Source organism: Giraffa tippelskirchi, chromosome 10 (assembly GCF_054371585.1).
Source record: "Giraffa tippelskirchi isolate mGirTip1 chromosome 10, T2T-mGirTip1v1.2.pri, whole genome shotgun sequence".
NCBI classification, from domain to species: Eukaryota; Metazoa; Chordata; class Mammalia; order Artiodactyla; family Giraffidae; genus Giraffa; species Giraffa tippelskirchi.
Window position 1 is genome coordinate 137,065,595 of NC_137284.1, and position 14,666 is coordinate 137,080,260.

At 43.5% G+C, this 14,666-nt stretch overlaps 1 protein-coding gene across 1 annotated transcript; it reads left to right on the forward strand.

Moving 5' to 3' along the window:
- Window positions 1-7,435: 7,435 nt before the first annotated feature.
- Window positions 7,436-14,177, forward strand: SMKR1 (small lysine rich protein 1; the record flags this gene model as incomplete). The annotated part of the gene is made up of 3 exons (XM_081531178.1): window positions 7,436-7,723; window positions 7,799-7,850; window positions 13,522-14,177. Coding segments are annotated over 3 exons (528 nt in total), but the record flags the coding sequence as incomplete, so codon positions are not given.
- Window positions 14,178-14,666: the final 489 nt, after the last annotated feature.

The window sequence follows — 14,666 nt, forward strand, 5'->3', positions numbered from 1 at the left end:
GTTAGAAATTGGTCTTTGACTTCTTCAACACAAGAGAATCTTAAAGACATTAGATCTAGAAAGGAAAGTTAAAATTAAAGGGATGCCTGAGGGTAGACTAATATAAACAACTGCAAAATCTCAGTGACTTCTGACAAAACTTTTTCTCTTGTTATTGGTCCTGGCAGGTAGCTGCTACTCTGCTCAACTCAGGTTAACTTTCTGGATTAGCTCTACTCCAGATGCTGTCTTATTCTGGCACTAGGCTGATGGAATATCTCCTACCTGGAACATGCTGTTCTCATAGTAAAGGGCAGGAGCAAAAGACCGAACCATACCATGCAAGTACATTTAAAGCTCCTGCTTGGATGTGGTACAGGTCAAATTGCTCATAGTGAAAGTGTTAGTCGTTCAGTCATGTCTGACTCTCTGCAACCCCATGGACTGTAGCCCACCAGTCTCCTCTGTCCATGGAATTCTCCAAGCAAGAATACTGGAGTGGGTTGCCATTCCCTCCTCCATGGGATCTTCCCAACCCAGGGATCAAACCCGGGTCTCCTGCATGGCAGGCAGATTCTTTACCATCTGAGCCACCAGGGAAGCCCAAATTGCTCATATTCTACTGGCAAAAAGCAGTTGACATGGATGAGCCTAACGTTGGACCAGAGAAGCTACAACCTATAGGGAGGCAGTTGCAACCAAACATATGGGTAGACAATGAGTCACGGCAGCTTCCCAGGTTGCTCTTGAGATCAGTGGTGGGACTTTCTGAGATGCTTTTTTTTTTTAATGACTGCGCTGTTTGTCTTGCAGGATCTCAGTTCTCCAACCAGGGATTGAACCCAGGCCATGGAAGTGAAAGCCAGGAATTCTAACCACTAGGCCACCAGGGAACTCCGTAGAGATTCTTCTTGAGACTATCAACAGCTTTCCAATGAATATTTCAAACCACCCATTTCAGTGCTTTTTGCTGATATTTTCAGTGTAGCTTTCTTGACCTTCCTTGTCCATAGATCCCCAGCTCTTCCACCTGAAAAGTATTAATCGTTGTCATATAAAGACCAGTGTTCTGTGCTTTCTGTTTTCCCCCCAAGTAGAATTCTTTTGTCTCTAGTCCTTCTTGAGATGACCCATATTTACAATAAAAATAGCTGAGATTAAGAATGTCCTTGTGACAAATTCCCTGGAGGTCCACTGGTTAACACTCAGTGCTTTCACTGCCAGGGCCTGGGTTCAATCCCTGGCCAGGGAACTAAGATCCCACAAGATGCATGGCATGGCTAAAAAAAAAAAAAAAGAATGCACCTGTGATTTTGGAACAAAAATGACACTGGTTTATACAACAATCAAACTCACGACTTTGCTCTCATTGGATGCTATAATTGATGAGCTCTGTAGCCACCTAAATATCCTTACTTAAATCTTTTGCCATATTCATAGGTTCCAGGAATGAAGACATGGACATACCTTTTAGAGGGTCACCATTCAATCCACTGAAACTCATCAGACACTAACAAATAGCAATATTGGTTCATTTACTCTATCAGTATTAGAGGTATAATGCAAGACCCAGGGAAGTTACTTTTATTTAGAAAATACTTGCAGCTATTGATGTAGTCAAAAGAGATTCAAGAAAATTTTAGGCTTGGATAGAGGATATGACATGAGGGAACATGTGTAAAACTGAAAAATACATTTATGTGTTGGTATTTTTATTAAGAAGGTATGTGTAAAAAATTCAAATAATTTTCAGAGTACACAATGAAAAATGTAATCTCCCAATCCAGATCTCATCTTGTTCCCCAGAATTAATCACTGTCAGTATTTTTTTCTATTTTTTATTCTTTCAGAAAATTCCCATATCCATCTGTCATCGACATTTTTTTTTTACAGATAGGAGCACAATGTACTGTTCTATTCTTTCTCTTATTTATCCTGGAGATCTATTTTTCTATATCAGTACTCTCTTGTATGGTTAAATTTAATATATCAAATAATTAAATCAAATAATTCTTCCTTAACTCTGCTTTCTGACATTTTCCAGCTATGAAATGTTAGGGCCAGTGCTTAAGTCTCCAAGCTTGCATTACAGGGATCACAGGTTCAATCTCTGGGCAGGGAACTAAGATCCCATGTGTGGTGCAGCCAAAAAGTTCATTCACTTCAGTTCAGTCGCTCAGTCGTGTCCGACTCTTTGTGACCCCATGAATCGCAGCATGCCAGGCCTCCCTGTCCAACACCAACTCCCAGAGTTTACCCAAATGGATGTCCATCGAGTCAGTGACACCATCCAGCCATCTCATCCTCTGTCGTCCCCTTCTCCTCCCGCCCCCAATCCTTCCCAGCATCAGGGTCTTTTCCAATGAGTCAACTCTTCTCATGAGGTGGCCAAAGGATTGGAGTTTCAGCTTCAACTTCAGTCCTTCCAATGAACACCCAGGACTGATCTCCTTTAGGATGGACTGATTGGATCTCCTTGCAGTCCACGAGACTCTCAAGAGTCTTCTCCAGCACCACAGTTCAAAAGCATCGATTGTTTGGCACTCAGCTTTCTTCACAGTCCAACTCTCACATCCATACATGGCTACTGGAAAAACCATAGCCTTGACTAGATGGACCTTTGTTGGCAAAGTAATGTCTCTGCTTTTTAATATGCTATCTAGGTTGGTCATAACTTTCCTTCCAAGGAGTAAGCGTCTTTTAATTTCATGGCTGCAATCACCATCAGCAGTGATTTTGGAACCCCCCCAAAAAAAGTCTGACGCTGTTTCCACTGTTTCCCCATCTATTTGCCATGAAGTGATGGGACCAAATGCCATGATCTGTTTTCTGAATGTTGAGCTTTAAGCCAACTTTTTCACTCTCCTCTCTCACTTTCATCAAGAGGCTTTTTAGTTCCTCTTCACTTTCTGCCACAAGGGTGGTGTCATCTGCATATCTGAGGCTATTGATATTTCTCCTGGCAATCTTAATTCCAGCTTGTGCTTCTTCCAGCCCAGCGTTTCTCATGATGTACTCTGCATATAAGTTAAATAAGCAGGGTGACAATATACAGCCTTGGCGTACTCCTTTTCCTATTTGGAACCAGTCTGTTAAGAAGAGATTAACTTTAAAAAGAAATGTTACAAGAAAAGGTATAGACAGGAAGGACAGGGTATGTGCATGTATGTATGTTGTGGTGGGGATGAGGTTAAGAGAGATTCACTCAGTTCTCACAGCAATAGGCCAAAGCTAGCTGAAATACAATTTCCTACCAGCAGTTCTTCTGGCCATTCAGACTCTCAACTCCTGTAAGCTGAATGAGATTGTATCTGAGAGGGCTGTGGGGGATGCGTAGCCTGTTTGCTCCTTTAGTCATCAGTCAGACTTAAATTTCAAAAAGCAAGATTTAAAATTTTTACTTTTATTTTATGGAAAAGAAAATAACCAAAGCCTTTCAAAGGAACTGCAAGCGTACAAAAGTCACCCCACCTCTGCCCAAATACCTTTGGTGACAGTGACTTTCTTACTAAATAAGACAGTGCAATCTGTCCCCTTGCCTCCAAATGGAAACATTACTTTGAATATTCTGTATCTTTTTGTTCAAATGCTTAATGGAGCTGACAGGACAAAGATCCTCCATGTGGATGCCTGTGAAAATATGTCTTTGCTACAAGATGTGAGATAATTTACCCAGAAAGGCCGTACAGCATAAGGGCTCAGATGGTGCTGGACCCAACTTGGTGAGTTGTAATATCCAGGCTCTGCCTCCATGAGCTGTGTGGTACATGACAAGTTATTTCATCTCTCTATGCCTCAGAGTAGTAGTGTTAGTCGCTCAGTCATGTTCGACTCTTTGTGACCCCATGGACTGTAGCGCGTCAGGCTCCTCTGTCCACAGAGTTCTCCAAACAAGAATACAGGAGTGGATTGCCATTTCCTTCTCCAATGCCTCAGATTCCCCATCTATAAATGGGGGTAACAATACTGTGCACTTTCACCAGAATTATAAGGATTCAGTTCAGTTCAGTCACTCAGTCGTGTCCGACTCTTTGCGACCCCATGAACTGCAGCACACCAGGCCTCCCTGTCCGACACCAACTCCCGGAGCCCACCCAAACTCATGTCCATTGAGTCAGTGATGCCATCCAACAATCTAATTCTCTGTCGCCCCTTCTCCTCAAGCCTTCAATTTTTCCCAGCATCAGGGTCTTTTCAAACGAGTCAGTTGTTCTCTTCAGGTGGCCAAAGTATTGGAGTTTCAGCTTCAGCATCAGTCCTTCCAATGAACACCCAGGACTGATCTTTAGGATGGACTGGTTGGATCTCCTTGCAGTCCAAGGGACTCTCAAGAGTCTTCTCCAAAACCACAGTTTAAAAGCATCAATTCTTTGGCGCTCAGCTTTCCTTATAGTCCAACTCACATCCATACATGACCACTGGAAAAACCATAGCCTTGACTAGATGGACCTTTGTCAGCAAAGTAATGTCTCTGCTTTTTAATATGCTTTCTAGGTTGGTCACAACTTTCCTTTATAAGGATTAAATGTATCAATATAGTAGTGTTTAGAATAATGCTTGTTAAACATGAGTCTTCAATAATTGCTTGTTATTCTCACCTCATTCCCCTGTTAAAGAATCCTCCAGCAGGAATAGCATTTAAATTTAAATTCTCTAGCTCAGGGGTCAGCAAACTATAGCCCAAATTTGGCCCACTGGCAGTTTTATACAACCTGTGAGGTAAGAAAGGTTTTTACATTCTTAAATGCTTGGTGGGGGGGGGGGGTGGAAATCCATAGAAGAAAAATATCTTATGACACATGAAAATTCTAGGACATTAAATTTTAGTTTCCATAATAATTTTATTGGAACACAGTCACGCTCATTTGTTCATGTGTTGTTTATAAATGCTTTCATTCTACATCAGCAGAGTTGAGTAGCTGGAAAAAGAGGATACAAGGCCTGAAAAGTCTAAAACATTTACTTTCTGAGTTTGCCAACCCCTGCCCTAGATAATTTCCTGAGTCTGCCCTATCTGGTCTTACTGCACTCCAAGGTTCTCACTAGGTTGGGACCCTAGTGCTTGAGATTATCTAGAAAGAATTTTACTTTTTCTGCAACTTCCTCTTCAAAATTCAGGCTACAATGGATGAAGTGAATGCAGTGCTATACTGTTGAACTTAATGAGATAAAAAGAAAAAGGGAAGGAAGGAAGGGGAGGAGGGAGGGAGGAAGGAAGAAACCATCAGAGTAGAAAGGAAGAAACAGGAATTTTTATTTTTATTTTTTTTTTTAGAAACAGGAATTTTTAAATGTAACTTCTAAGAAAGATAGTGACAGAATATTCTAAGTTTGAATATTCTAAGAATGCACACTTTATTTCTGGTAATTTTTTTTTAAGAACAGCACAGTTAATGTTACTATTTATAAAGAAGACATAAGGATGTGTACTCATAAACAGATAAAATTAACTAGTGCTTTTCTCATGTGAGTTTGAATAGTTATCTAAATTTAACATCATCTTCCAGTTTACACAGGAAGATTTGTTCAGTTCTTGTAGAACAAATGGATCTTAAGTCCTGAACATTAAGTGGTTCTTAAGTGGACTGGTATTTAAGAAAAATGCTTATGCTGTCGATGACATTTTCCTTTGATTCTAACAGCAACCTGTGCTCTTTGTTGTAAGGAAGTCTGCCTCTCAGCCCCACACCTCAGCAGCCCTCCTCACCTCCTGCAGGTCAGTGCTAAGGCTTTCTCCAGTGCAAAGACTGATGACTCTTTTGGTCAGTGGAAAATGGGGCTGCCATTGAAGTTGTACCAGTTGTCACTAGACCATCCATTTTATGTTCCACCTGTCTACTTTCATGCTTTCTTGTGCTTTATATGTCTTTTTTTTTTTCATACCTGCAATCTGGAACTCAGGAAAAGCAGGACTATAACGGATCTGAAACTAAGCCAGGTAGACATTAGCCTGAGAAAGTTGTGATGACCCACTGACTGTAAGCAAGAAGTATGAGCTGTCCCAACCCAGGGATTAAGAGAGGGGCCAGCAGAGGAGAAAGCACAAGTCTTCTTCTAAAAGTAGCTGGAACTTGGGTTTGCTTTGTTGATGAAGGATTAGAGAAAGGAAATATATGAAAACCTGGTACACAAATACCCCCTTTGGAAGCCAGTTCATCAAACATATGAAGGAAAACAAAAACACCCCTGACCTTGGTTGCAGAGCCTTTCAGGACCCCACCCCTGCTTATGGGTCCAGTCTCCTCCTCCTGCCCTGGGCCTGCAATGTCCTGTCCCCTGACCTTGACATAGCTGACTCCTCATCATCCAAATCTCAACTAAACTTCAGAGAGATCTTCCCCATCCACCAATCTAAGAGTTGTCAGCCATCATCACATCAATTTAATAAACTCAGTGTAATACATCCTGTTGCACCTATCATTTTTATGTCTGCCATGCCCCCGACATGACCCCCCCTCCAAAGAAAAAAGGAACTTTTCTGCATTTATGGCTGAATTCCTGGGCCCAAAACTGAGCGTCAGGCACATGATAGATGCCTGATAACTTGAATAAAAAGAAAGGAGATGAGTCATTAAAATGAATGAGGCTCCTGGTCCTAAACTGTATTCTCCCTCTGCAGGGAGGATGTCAGGATGAGCTGACAGTTGGAAGCAGAACTGCCTCTACTGGGTCCTTTCTTGCTTTATCCCACAACCGGTGTAAGAACTTTTTTCAGGCTCTTTTAAAAAAACATTTTGTAGGACTTCCCTGCTCCTCCAGCGGTTAAGAATCCGCCTACCAATGCAGGGGACACGGATTCCATCCCTGGTCCGGGAAGATTCCACATCTCAGAGGAGCAACTAAGCCTGTGCCATGATTACTGAAGCCCAAGTGCCTAGAGCCTGTGCTCTGCAACGAGAGAAGCCACCACAATGGGAAGCCAGAGCACTGCAACTAGAGAGTAGCCCCCACTTGCCACAACTAGAGAAAGCCCGCGCACAGCACAGCCAAAATAAATCATGAAAAATTTTAAAATTTTTGTGATGTTTCTATTATTACAGGCTCTTTTAAGACATTTCCGCATGTTGTTTTCACTTCAACCCTCAAAGGCTTTTATCTCATTTTCCAAAAAAGGTCCTGGAGTCTTGGCTAACTTCTCCAAGGCCAGTCAGTGAGTGGCAGAGCTCGCACTCAGAGCTGAATCCGCCCACTCTAAGGCCAAGACGGTAACCCCCGCCCCTCGCCCCGTCCGGCCGGGTGTGGCCCGGAGCCAGCCGCCGCTGCGCCGAGCCTGGGTTCCACGCGCGCCCAACCTTAGCCAGAGTCGCGCGAGGGACAGTGGCCTGGCCAACGCGGCGCATCCTGGAGGGCTGGCGGCGTCGGTCAGGAAAGCGGGCGAGGGCTCCGCGGACGGGGTGGGCGGGTCGGACTCTGCCAACGGCCGGGCGCCAGGCCCGCGTGTCCAGGCAACAGGTAAACACTGCGCGGCCCCGCCCCCGCGGCGCGCGCCTCCCGGCGTTTGTGCGCGCGGCTCTCCAGCGCCCGCGAGGCGCACTTGCTGCAGAAGCGCATCCCGGAACTTCCGTGCGGCGGGAGCCCAGTCCGGCGTGGCGGCCGCTCGGTGGCTGACTGCCCCCTTGCCCCACCGGGCTCCCCTGAGCGCCTCGGCCTCCTCGCTCCGCACCGCGGGAGCCGGTCCCAGAAAAGCCCGGCGAGGTCTCGGGACCGTCGGCGGTTCGCTGGCGAGTGCAGAGGTGGCAGCCCGGTGAGCTGCAGGAATGGGCGCGGGGGCGCCGCCCCCAGGCGATGCGGAGAACTCGGGTCTCTCTCTTTCTTTCAGGATTGGGAACCCTTACCACACTCACTTGCTCAACTGAGAACGCGTTACCATGGTAATACCCGCTACTTAAGTCTAAGAGGTTCCGAGGCACTTGTTAAATTGGTTTTTAGAACCGTTTGTCTTGTAGAGGCACGCTTTATTAAGCTTTGTTGCCGCGCCAAGAGATTGGCACCTTCATCTCCAAGGGTCGTGGGGTGGCGGTGTCCAGCCCAGTGATCTGAGCGCTCTGGGTAAAGCTTAGGGGGGAGAGGGGTTTTCTTGGTGGTCTGCGTCTGCCGAAGGGGACCGTAACCGCAGAATCAGGCCCTCTTTTGTGAGTTGGTTGGTTGAAGTCCTTTGGTTCTATGGAGCAACTTTCACACCCAGAAAATGCCCAGGGCGCCAGTACATACCAAGAACGACTAGTCAGGCACCTGGCTTCTGCTGCCCCGCCTAGGGTCCCAGGTGGGATTCTTCTCTGTGGACTGTTGTTATTGTTCAGTCGCTTAGTCGTGTCTGACTTAGCGACCCCCATGGACTGCAGCACACCAGACCTCCCTCTCCTTCGCTGTCTCCTGGAGTTAGCTCAAACTCATGTCCATTGAGTCCGTGACGCCATCCAACCATCTCATCCTCTGTCGCCCCCTTCTCCCCCTTCTTCTCTTGCCCTCAGTCTTTCCCAGCATCAAGGTTTTTTCCAGTTTGTGGGCACTTCACATCAGATGGCCAAAGTATTGGAGCTTCACTTCAGCATCTGTACCTTCCAATGAATACTGAGAGTTGACTTCCTTTAGGATTTACTGGCTTGATCTCCTTGCAGTCCAAGGGACTCTCAAAAGTCTTCTCCAGCACCACAGTTCAAAAGCGTCAATTCTTCAGCCCTTAGCCTTCTTTATCCCTACATGAATACTGGAAAAACCATAGCTTTGACTGTACAGACCTTTGTTGACTAAGTTAAAAAGTGACTGCTTTTTAATATGCTGTCTAGGTTTGTCATAGCTTTTCTTCTTAGGAGCAGATGTCTTTTAATTTCGTGGCTGTAGTCACCATCCACAGTGATTTTGGAGAAAATAAAATCTGTCACTGTTTCCACTTTTCTCCCATCTATTTGCTATAAAGTGATGGGACTGGATGCCATGATCTTAGTTTTTTGAATGTTGAATTTTAAGCCAGATTTTTCACTCTTCTCTTTCATCCTCATTAAGAGTCTCTTTAGTTCCTCTTCACTTTCTGCCATTACGGTGGTAATATCTGCATATCTGAGGTTGTTGATACTTCTCCTGGCAGTCTTGATTCCAGCTTGTGATTCATCCAGCCTGGCATTTCACATTATGTTCTCTGCATATAAGGTAAGCCGGGTGACAATATACAGCCTTGACATACTCGTTTCCCTATTTGAAACCGGCCTTTTGTTCCATGTAAGGTTCTAATTGTTGCTTCTTGACCTGCATACAGATTTCTCAGGAGGCAGGTAAGGTGATCTGGTATTCCCATCTCTTTAAGAACTTTCCACAGTTTCTTGTGATCCACACAGTCAAAGGCTTTAGCATAGTCAATGAAGCAGATGTTTTTCTGGAACTCCCCTGGTTTTTCTATGATCCAGCAGATGTTGGCTATTTGATCTCTGGTACCTCTGCCTTTTCTAAATCCAGCTTGTACATCTGGAAGTTCTTGATTCATTTACTGTTGAAGCCTAGCTTGAAAGATTTTGAGCATTACCTTGCTGGCATGTGAAATGAGTGGAATTGTACGGTAGTTTGAACATTTTTTGGCATTGCCCTTCTTTAGGATTGGAATGAAAATTGACCTTTTCCAGTCGTGTGGCCATTGATGAGTCTTCCAAATTTGTTGGCATATTGATTGCAGCACTTCAACAACATCCTCTTTTAGAATTTGAAATAACTCAGCTGGAATTCCATCACCTCCACTATCTTTATTCATACTCATGCTTCCTAGGGCCCACTTGACTTCATACTCCAAGATGTCTGGCTCTAGGTGAGTGACCACACCATTATGTATATCTGGGTCATTAAGACTTTTTTGTATGACTCTTCTATATTCTTGCCACCTCTTCTTAATCTCTTCTGCTTCTGTTAGGTCCTTGCCATTTCTGTCCTTTGTTGTGCCATCCTTGCATGAAATACTCCCTTGGTATCTTCAGTTTTCTTGAAGAGCTCTCTAGTCTTTCCCATTCTGTTGTTTTCCTCTATGTCTTTGCACTGTTCATTTAAGACGACTTTCTTCTCTCTCCTTGCTGTTCTCTGGAACTCGGTGTTCAGTTGGCTGCATTGGTCCCTTTTTCCTTTGCCTTTCCTTCTCTTCTTTTCTCAGCTGTTTGCCTTGCATCTGAGTTGTATTTTATTCACTCAGCATATTTTATTCATCCCTGCAATGTTCCAAACATTGTTCTAAGTCCTGGGGAATTAATCGAACTCATAGATAAAACCTCTGGGTAGGGAAACATACAATAAATACATAAAAAGTATTATTAAATAGTAAAGAGTGCTTGGGGCAAGGAGATAGGAAGTGACAGTGCTGGGAGGGTTATTGGGAGGCCATCTGTACTTCCTCCCTCTTTGCCTGGGACAGTCCCAGTTAATGCTTGTTGAAGTGCATTGGTTTGGGCAGTGAATTATATGGTCACTCGAGTAGTAGAAAGAATACAGGCATGGTGTCTGGGAGGTTTTTCTGAAGAGGTAGTATTTGAGCAGAGGCTAGCACAAAGATAAGAAACAAATTAGGCCTGCTGTGGAGATCTGCAGGAAGAGGAGGGAGCAGGGAGGAGTTTGGCGCATTTGGGTACTAGAAGGAAGGCAAGTGTGGCTTGAAGCTAAAATGGTCTTCATTAAGGATTTCAGAGAGTTTTAAGTCTGGAGCTCTATGTTCTGAGACCAGAAATAGCCAAGAACCATGGGGTTGTAGTCAACCAACCCAACCAGCTCAGAACTGAAAATTTTCATTCCTTTTTAGTAATTTTCTAACAGATTTATTGAGCTAGAGTTGATACACAATAGATTATACATATACAAAATGTACAGTTTGATAAGTTTGACATAGGTGTACAGACATTAAGCCGTCATGACATTCAAGACGTATGATTTGCAATATTTCCTCCCAGTCTGTGGCTTTGCTTTTCATTCTCCTTTTAGTATCTTTTGAAGAGCATAAGTTTTCATTTTGATGGTGAATTTACCCATTTTTTCTTTTATAGACATCAAATTGGATATCATATCTAGGAAATTTTTGCCTAATCCAAGGTCACAAAGGCTTTTCTCTGTATTTTCTTTTGTAAGTTTTATAATTTTGAGCCATTTAGGTCTGTGAGCCATTCTGAGTTAATTTTTGCATATGGAACATATATGAATTGAAGTTCATTTTTTTTACACATGGATATTCATTGTTCCAGCAGCATTTATGGAAATGATTATCCTATCCTTGTTCCACTGAACTGCTTTGGCACTTCTGTTGAAAATCAGTTGAATCAATTATTTGAATCAGTTATCTAAATATGTGTGTGGGTCTGTTTTGCACTTTATTAATCTATTTGTCTATCTTAACACCAATACCATCTGAATACTATAGCTTTATAATTCTAGAAATAAGGTAGTATTAGTCCTTCAACTTTGTTCTTCTTTTTCAAAGCCCTTAGCATTTCCCTATGAACTTTAGAATCTTCCACAACGAGAGGAGAACTTTGAATAAAAATGTCAAACCTCTGTCTTATATCCTTTGCATTTCCATAGGAATTTTAGAATCAGTTTGCCAGTTTCTACAAAAAGATGAGAACCTTGAATAAAAATGTCAAACTTTTGTGTGAATCTTAGTTCTCAAACCATTTTACAGATTAAAACACACACATTTTTTTTTTGGCAGTTATTCCAGGTAAGTCAAGCGTGTTTGACATGCAAAAGAGTATAAAATCAGAAAGGAAGCCAAGACTCCGAATCCTTAAGAGCTTATGGCAGTGCACATCCGCTACCCCACAAGGATGCTTTATCGGGAGATGCAGTTATCATATGGGGCTCCATATTGTTTCTCTTCATTTGGATTTCCTCACAGAAGCCAGGCTACTGTGTTGCAACATAATGTCTCATCTTCATTCATGGGTTTCATATCTAGGAACATCCTTCATTTCACTTAACAAAAATGTATTTTAGTATTTTTAACACATTGACTATGTTTCTCTTTGTTTAACTGAGGATGTTTTTAAAGTGAGGTGCTATGAACAGGATGTCTGTTTTATACAAACATTTAGCCCTTGCAGGCATCCTTGAGAACTTACTCCTCTTTTCCCTTGCCTAGAAGAGACACCTTTTCTGTACTATACTCCCATCTGTTATTTTCTGTATGGGTGAGTCGTAGGAATAGAGAATTCCTTGCAGCCTCGTGTGGCTGTAGCAAAACTTCGGGGATCATTTGTTCCCAGGTTAGGATGGTATCCATTCCTTTGCCCACAGGGCCTTAACCAGGCAGCGTGATTGTGGCAAGAGCACAACTCCCGAGCCTGGTGAATGCCGATTTGCACTGTGACCTTGCCGAGCCTCTGCTTTTCCATTTTTAAGATAGGAATATACCTCCCTCCCTTGAAACTCATGAGGATTAGCGATGATAAAAGTGATGGCAACGTCGTTTATTGAGTGCTTAGTGTCAGACACTTGCTATGTGCATGAGATTCGTGTCTTAGTCCTCATGACTGCTTAATGAGGTAGAGACTATCATATAACAAATGCCAAAATATGTATTTGATCCTACTTAGCCAATACGTTTTATCGTTATTAGGAAAATTCTGAAACATGCACAAAAAGAGAATAGTAAAATGAATCCCTATATAGTCCTATCTCAGATTCAGAAATTGTAAGCATTTTGCCACCTTGGCTTCTATGTTTTATTGGTCGGGTGGGGGTGGGCAAGGTGCAGTATTTTAAAGAAAATCTCAGGCTTCCTTTTATTTCATTCCTACAGATTTTAGTATGCATCTCTGAAACGTGTGAACATTTTCTTCCATGACCCAAAGCCACTCTCAGACCTAATTGAATGAATAATTACTTGATATTGTCAATTTTTCTCAATTGCTTTTTTGTAAAAATGCCTTTTTGTGGCTTGTTCTAAGCAAACTGCAAACAAGGCCCACATACTAATTGCTATAGGTTGGGGCTTTTTTTTTTTTTTTGGTGTTATTTGTTTTTGGAGTCTTTTTATTTTGTTTTTGAAAGAAAGTAAAGAGGAGAACGCTGCTTCTCTGCTTGGGAGGGCATCTTTGGGGAGGCACATGAGATCTGGGGAAGCCTGGAACACAGAATTCTCCTTTGTGCCAGCCTTCCTCTCCCCCTACACGCATTTCCCTCTGGCCCTTCGCCTTCTCTCCCCCGCCCTGGTTCATCTCCCTGTACTTCACCCTCTCATGGAATGACACAGCCCGCAATGTGTGGGTCTTGTGCCTCAGTTTCTCCTCCTTGCTCTCCCAGTCTCTGGGCGCTTAAATCACGTTGAGTCTCTGGGGACGGTGCTTGATAGGCAGTCGCTCCATCGGACTGCGTATGACTTCTCTTCCCGCTTTATACAAACATTTTTTGTTGTTGTCCCAGGTTTTTTTTCCCCTTTAGGAACTTTTTTTTTTCCCTTAAGTTCGGTGGGAAATGTTGAAAATTATATATTTTCAACATATTTCAATATGTTTTCAACATATTTTCAAGGTTATTAGAACTAACTTTTGCCCCGTGTATATACTTGTCTTTGAAAGCCAGCTAAAGGGAAGAAGAAAAGCCGCAAGTCGCGTGGGAAGAAGCAGAAGAAGCCGGAAGTGGACATCCTCAGCCCCGCCGCCATGCTGAACCTCTACTACATCGCGCACAACGTGGCCGACTGCCTGCAGCTGCGCGGCTTCCGCTGGCCAGGCGCTGCCAAGGCAAAGAAGGGGAAAGGCAAGACTTAAGCGAGAGAACAGAACCCAGGGAAGAGAAAGCAGGATTATGCCACCGTTGCAAGCAAAATAGACTTTACTGAAGACAATCCGAGATGCAAACTGAGTGTGCTTTTCTGTGGTAGATAATGATAAACGCATTTTACTTCCTCAGCTAAACCCAGGTATGAGTGAGTGAGCCAGTTTGGTTTTTCAGAAGTTAAGGGGCGGGGGTGCGGGGAAAGAAAGTGCGCGATAATTCCCACGCAGTGCGGTGGAATTGATAGAACTTTTACAAGTTATAATAAATCTGGGTTAGAATTGAACCTCGCTGTCCAAGGGCAGTTCTAGCTTTCACGAGTTTTCTTTTGCCCAAAGGGGTTTTGTTTTTTAGAGCAGACATGCCAGAAAGCAGTGCATTTGCTCACGGCTCCCTCTTTTGCCCACAGTTTCCTTTCCTCGTCTTTTTCTGGAAAAGTAATAAATATTTTGTTACTACCATTTTCTCTTCTGCAGCTTGACTCTTATCTGACCTGAATTAGCCACCGACACCGATGGAGACCAGGGTGGTCAGCCCTGCTCTGACCTTGCTAGGGCGCAGGAGCAGTGGCTCAAAGGAATGACAGGGTCAGTGGTCCAGGTGCAGGGTGCTCATGCTTAGTCGCTAAATCATTTCCGACTCTTTGACCCCATGGACTGTAGACCGCCAGCTCCTCTGTCCATGGGATTTACAGGGAGAAGGAGATAAATCAGCCCTCGTCCCTCTCTCCTTTCTCTTTCACTGAACTCTTAGTCCTCTTTTTCTCCACATTTACAATCTTCCCACCTTCTGCAGCCCTTTCTTTTAAGCTTGGCTGACCCTGACTCTTGGAGTCACTGCTGGAAATGTGCCTTTTGCCTTCTACTGATATTCTGGGATCTCCCCAGCCTGTGTGGAGACACTTAAGAGAGAAAACCACAATTGGTTCTGCTTGGCCCCCAAAGTCATAA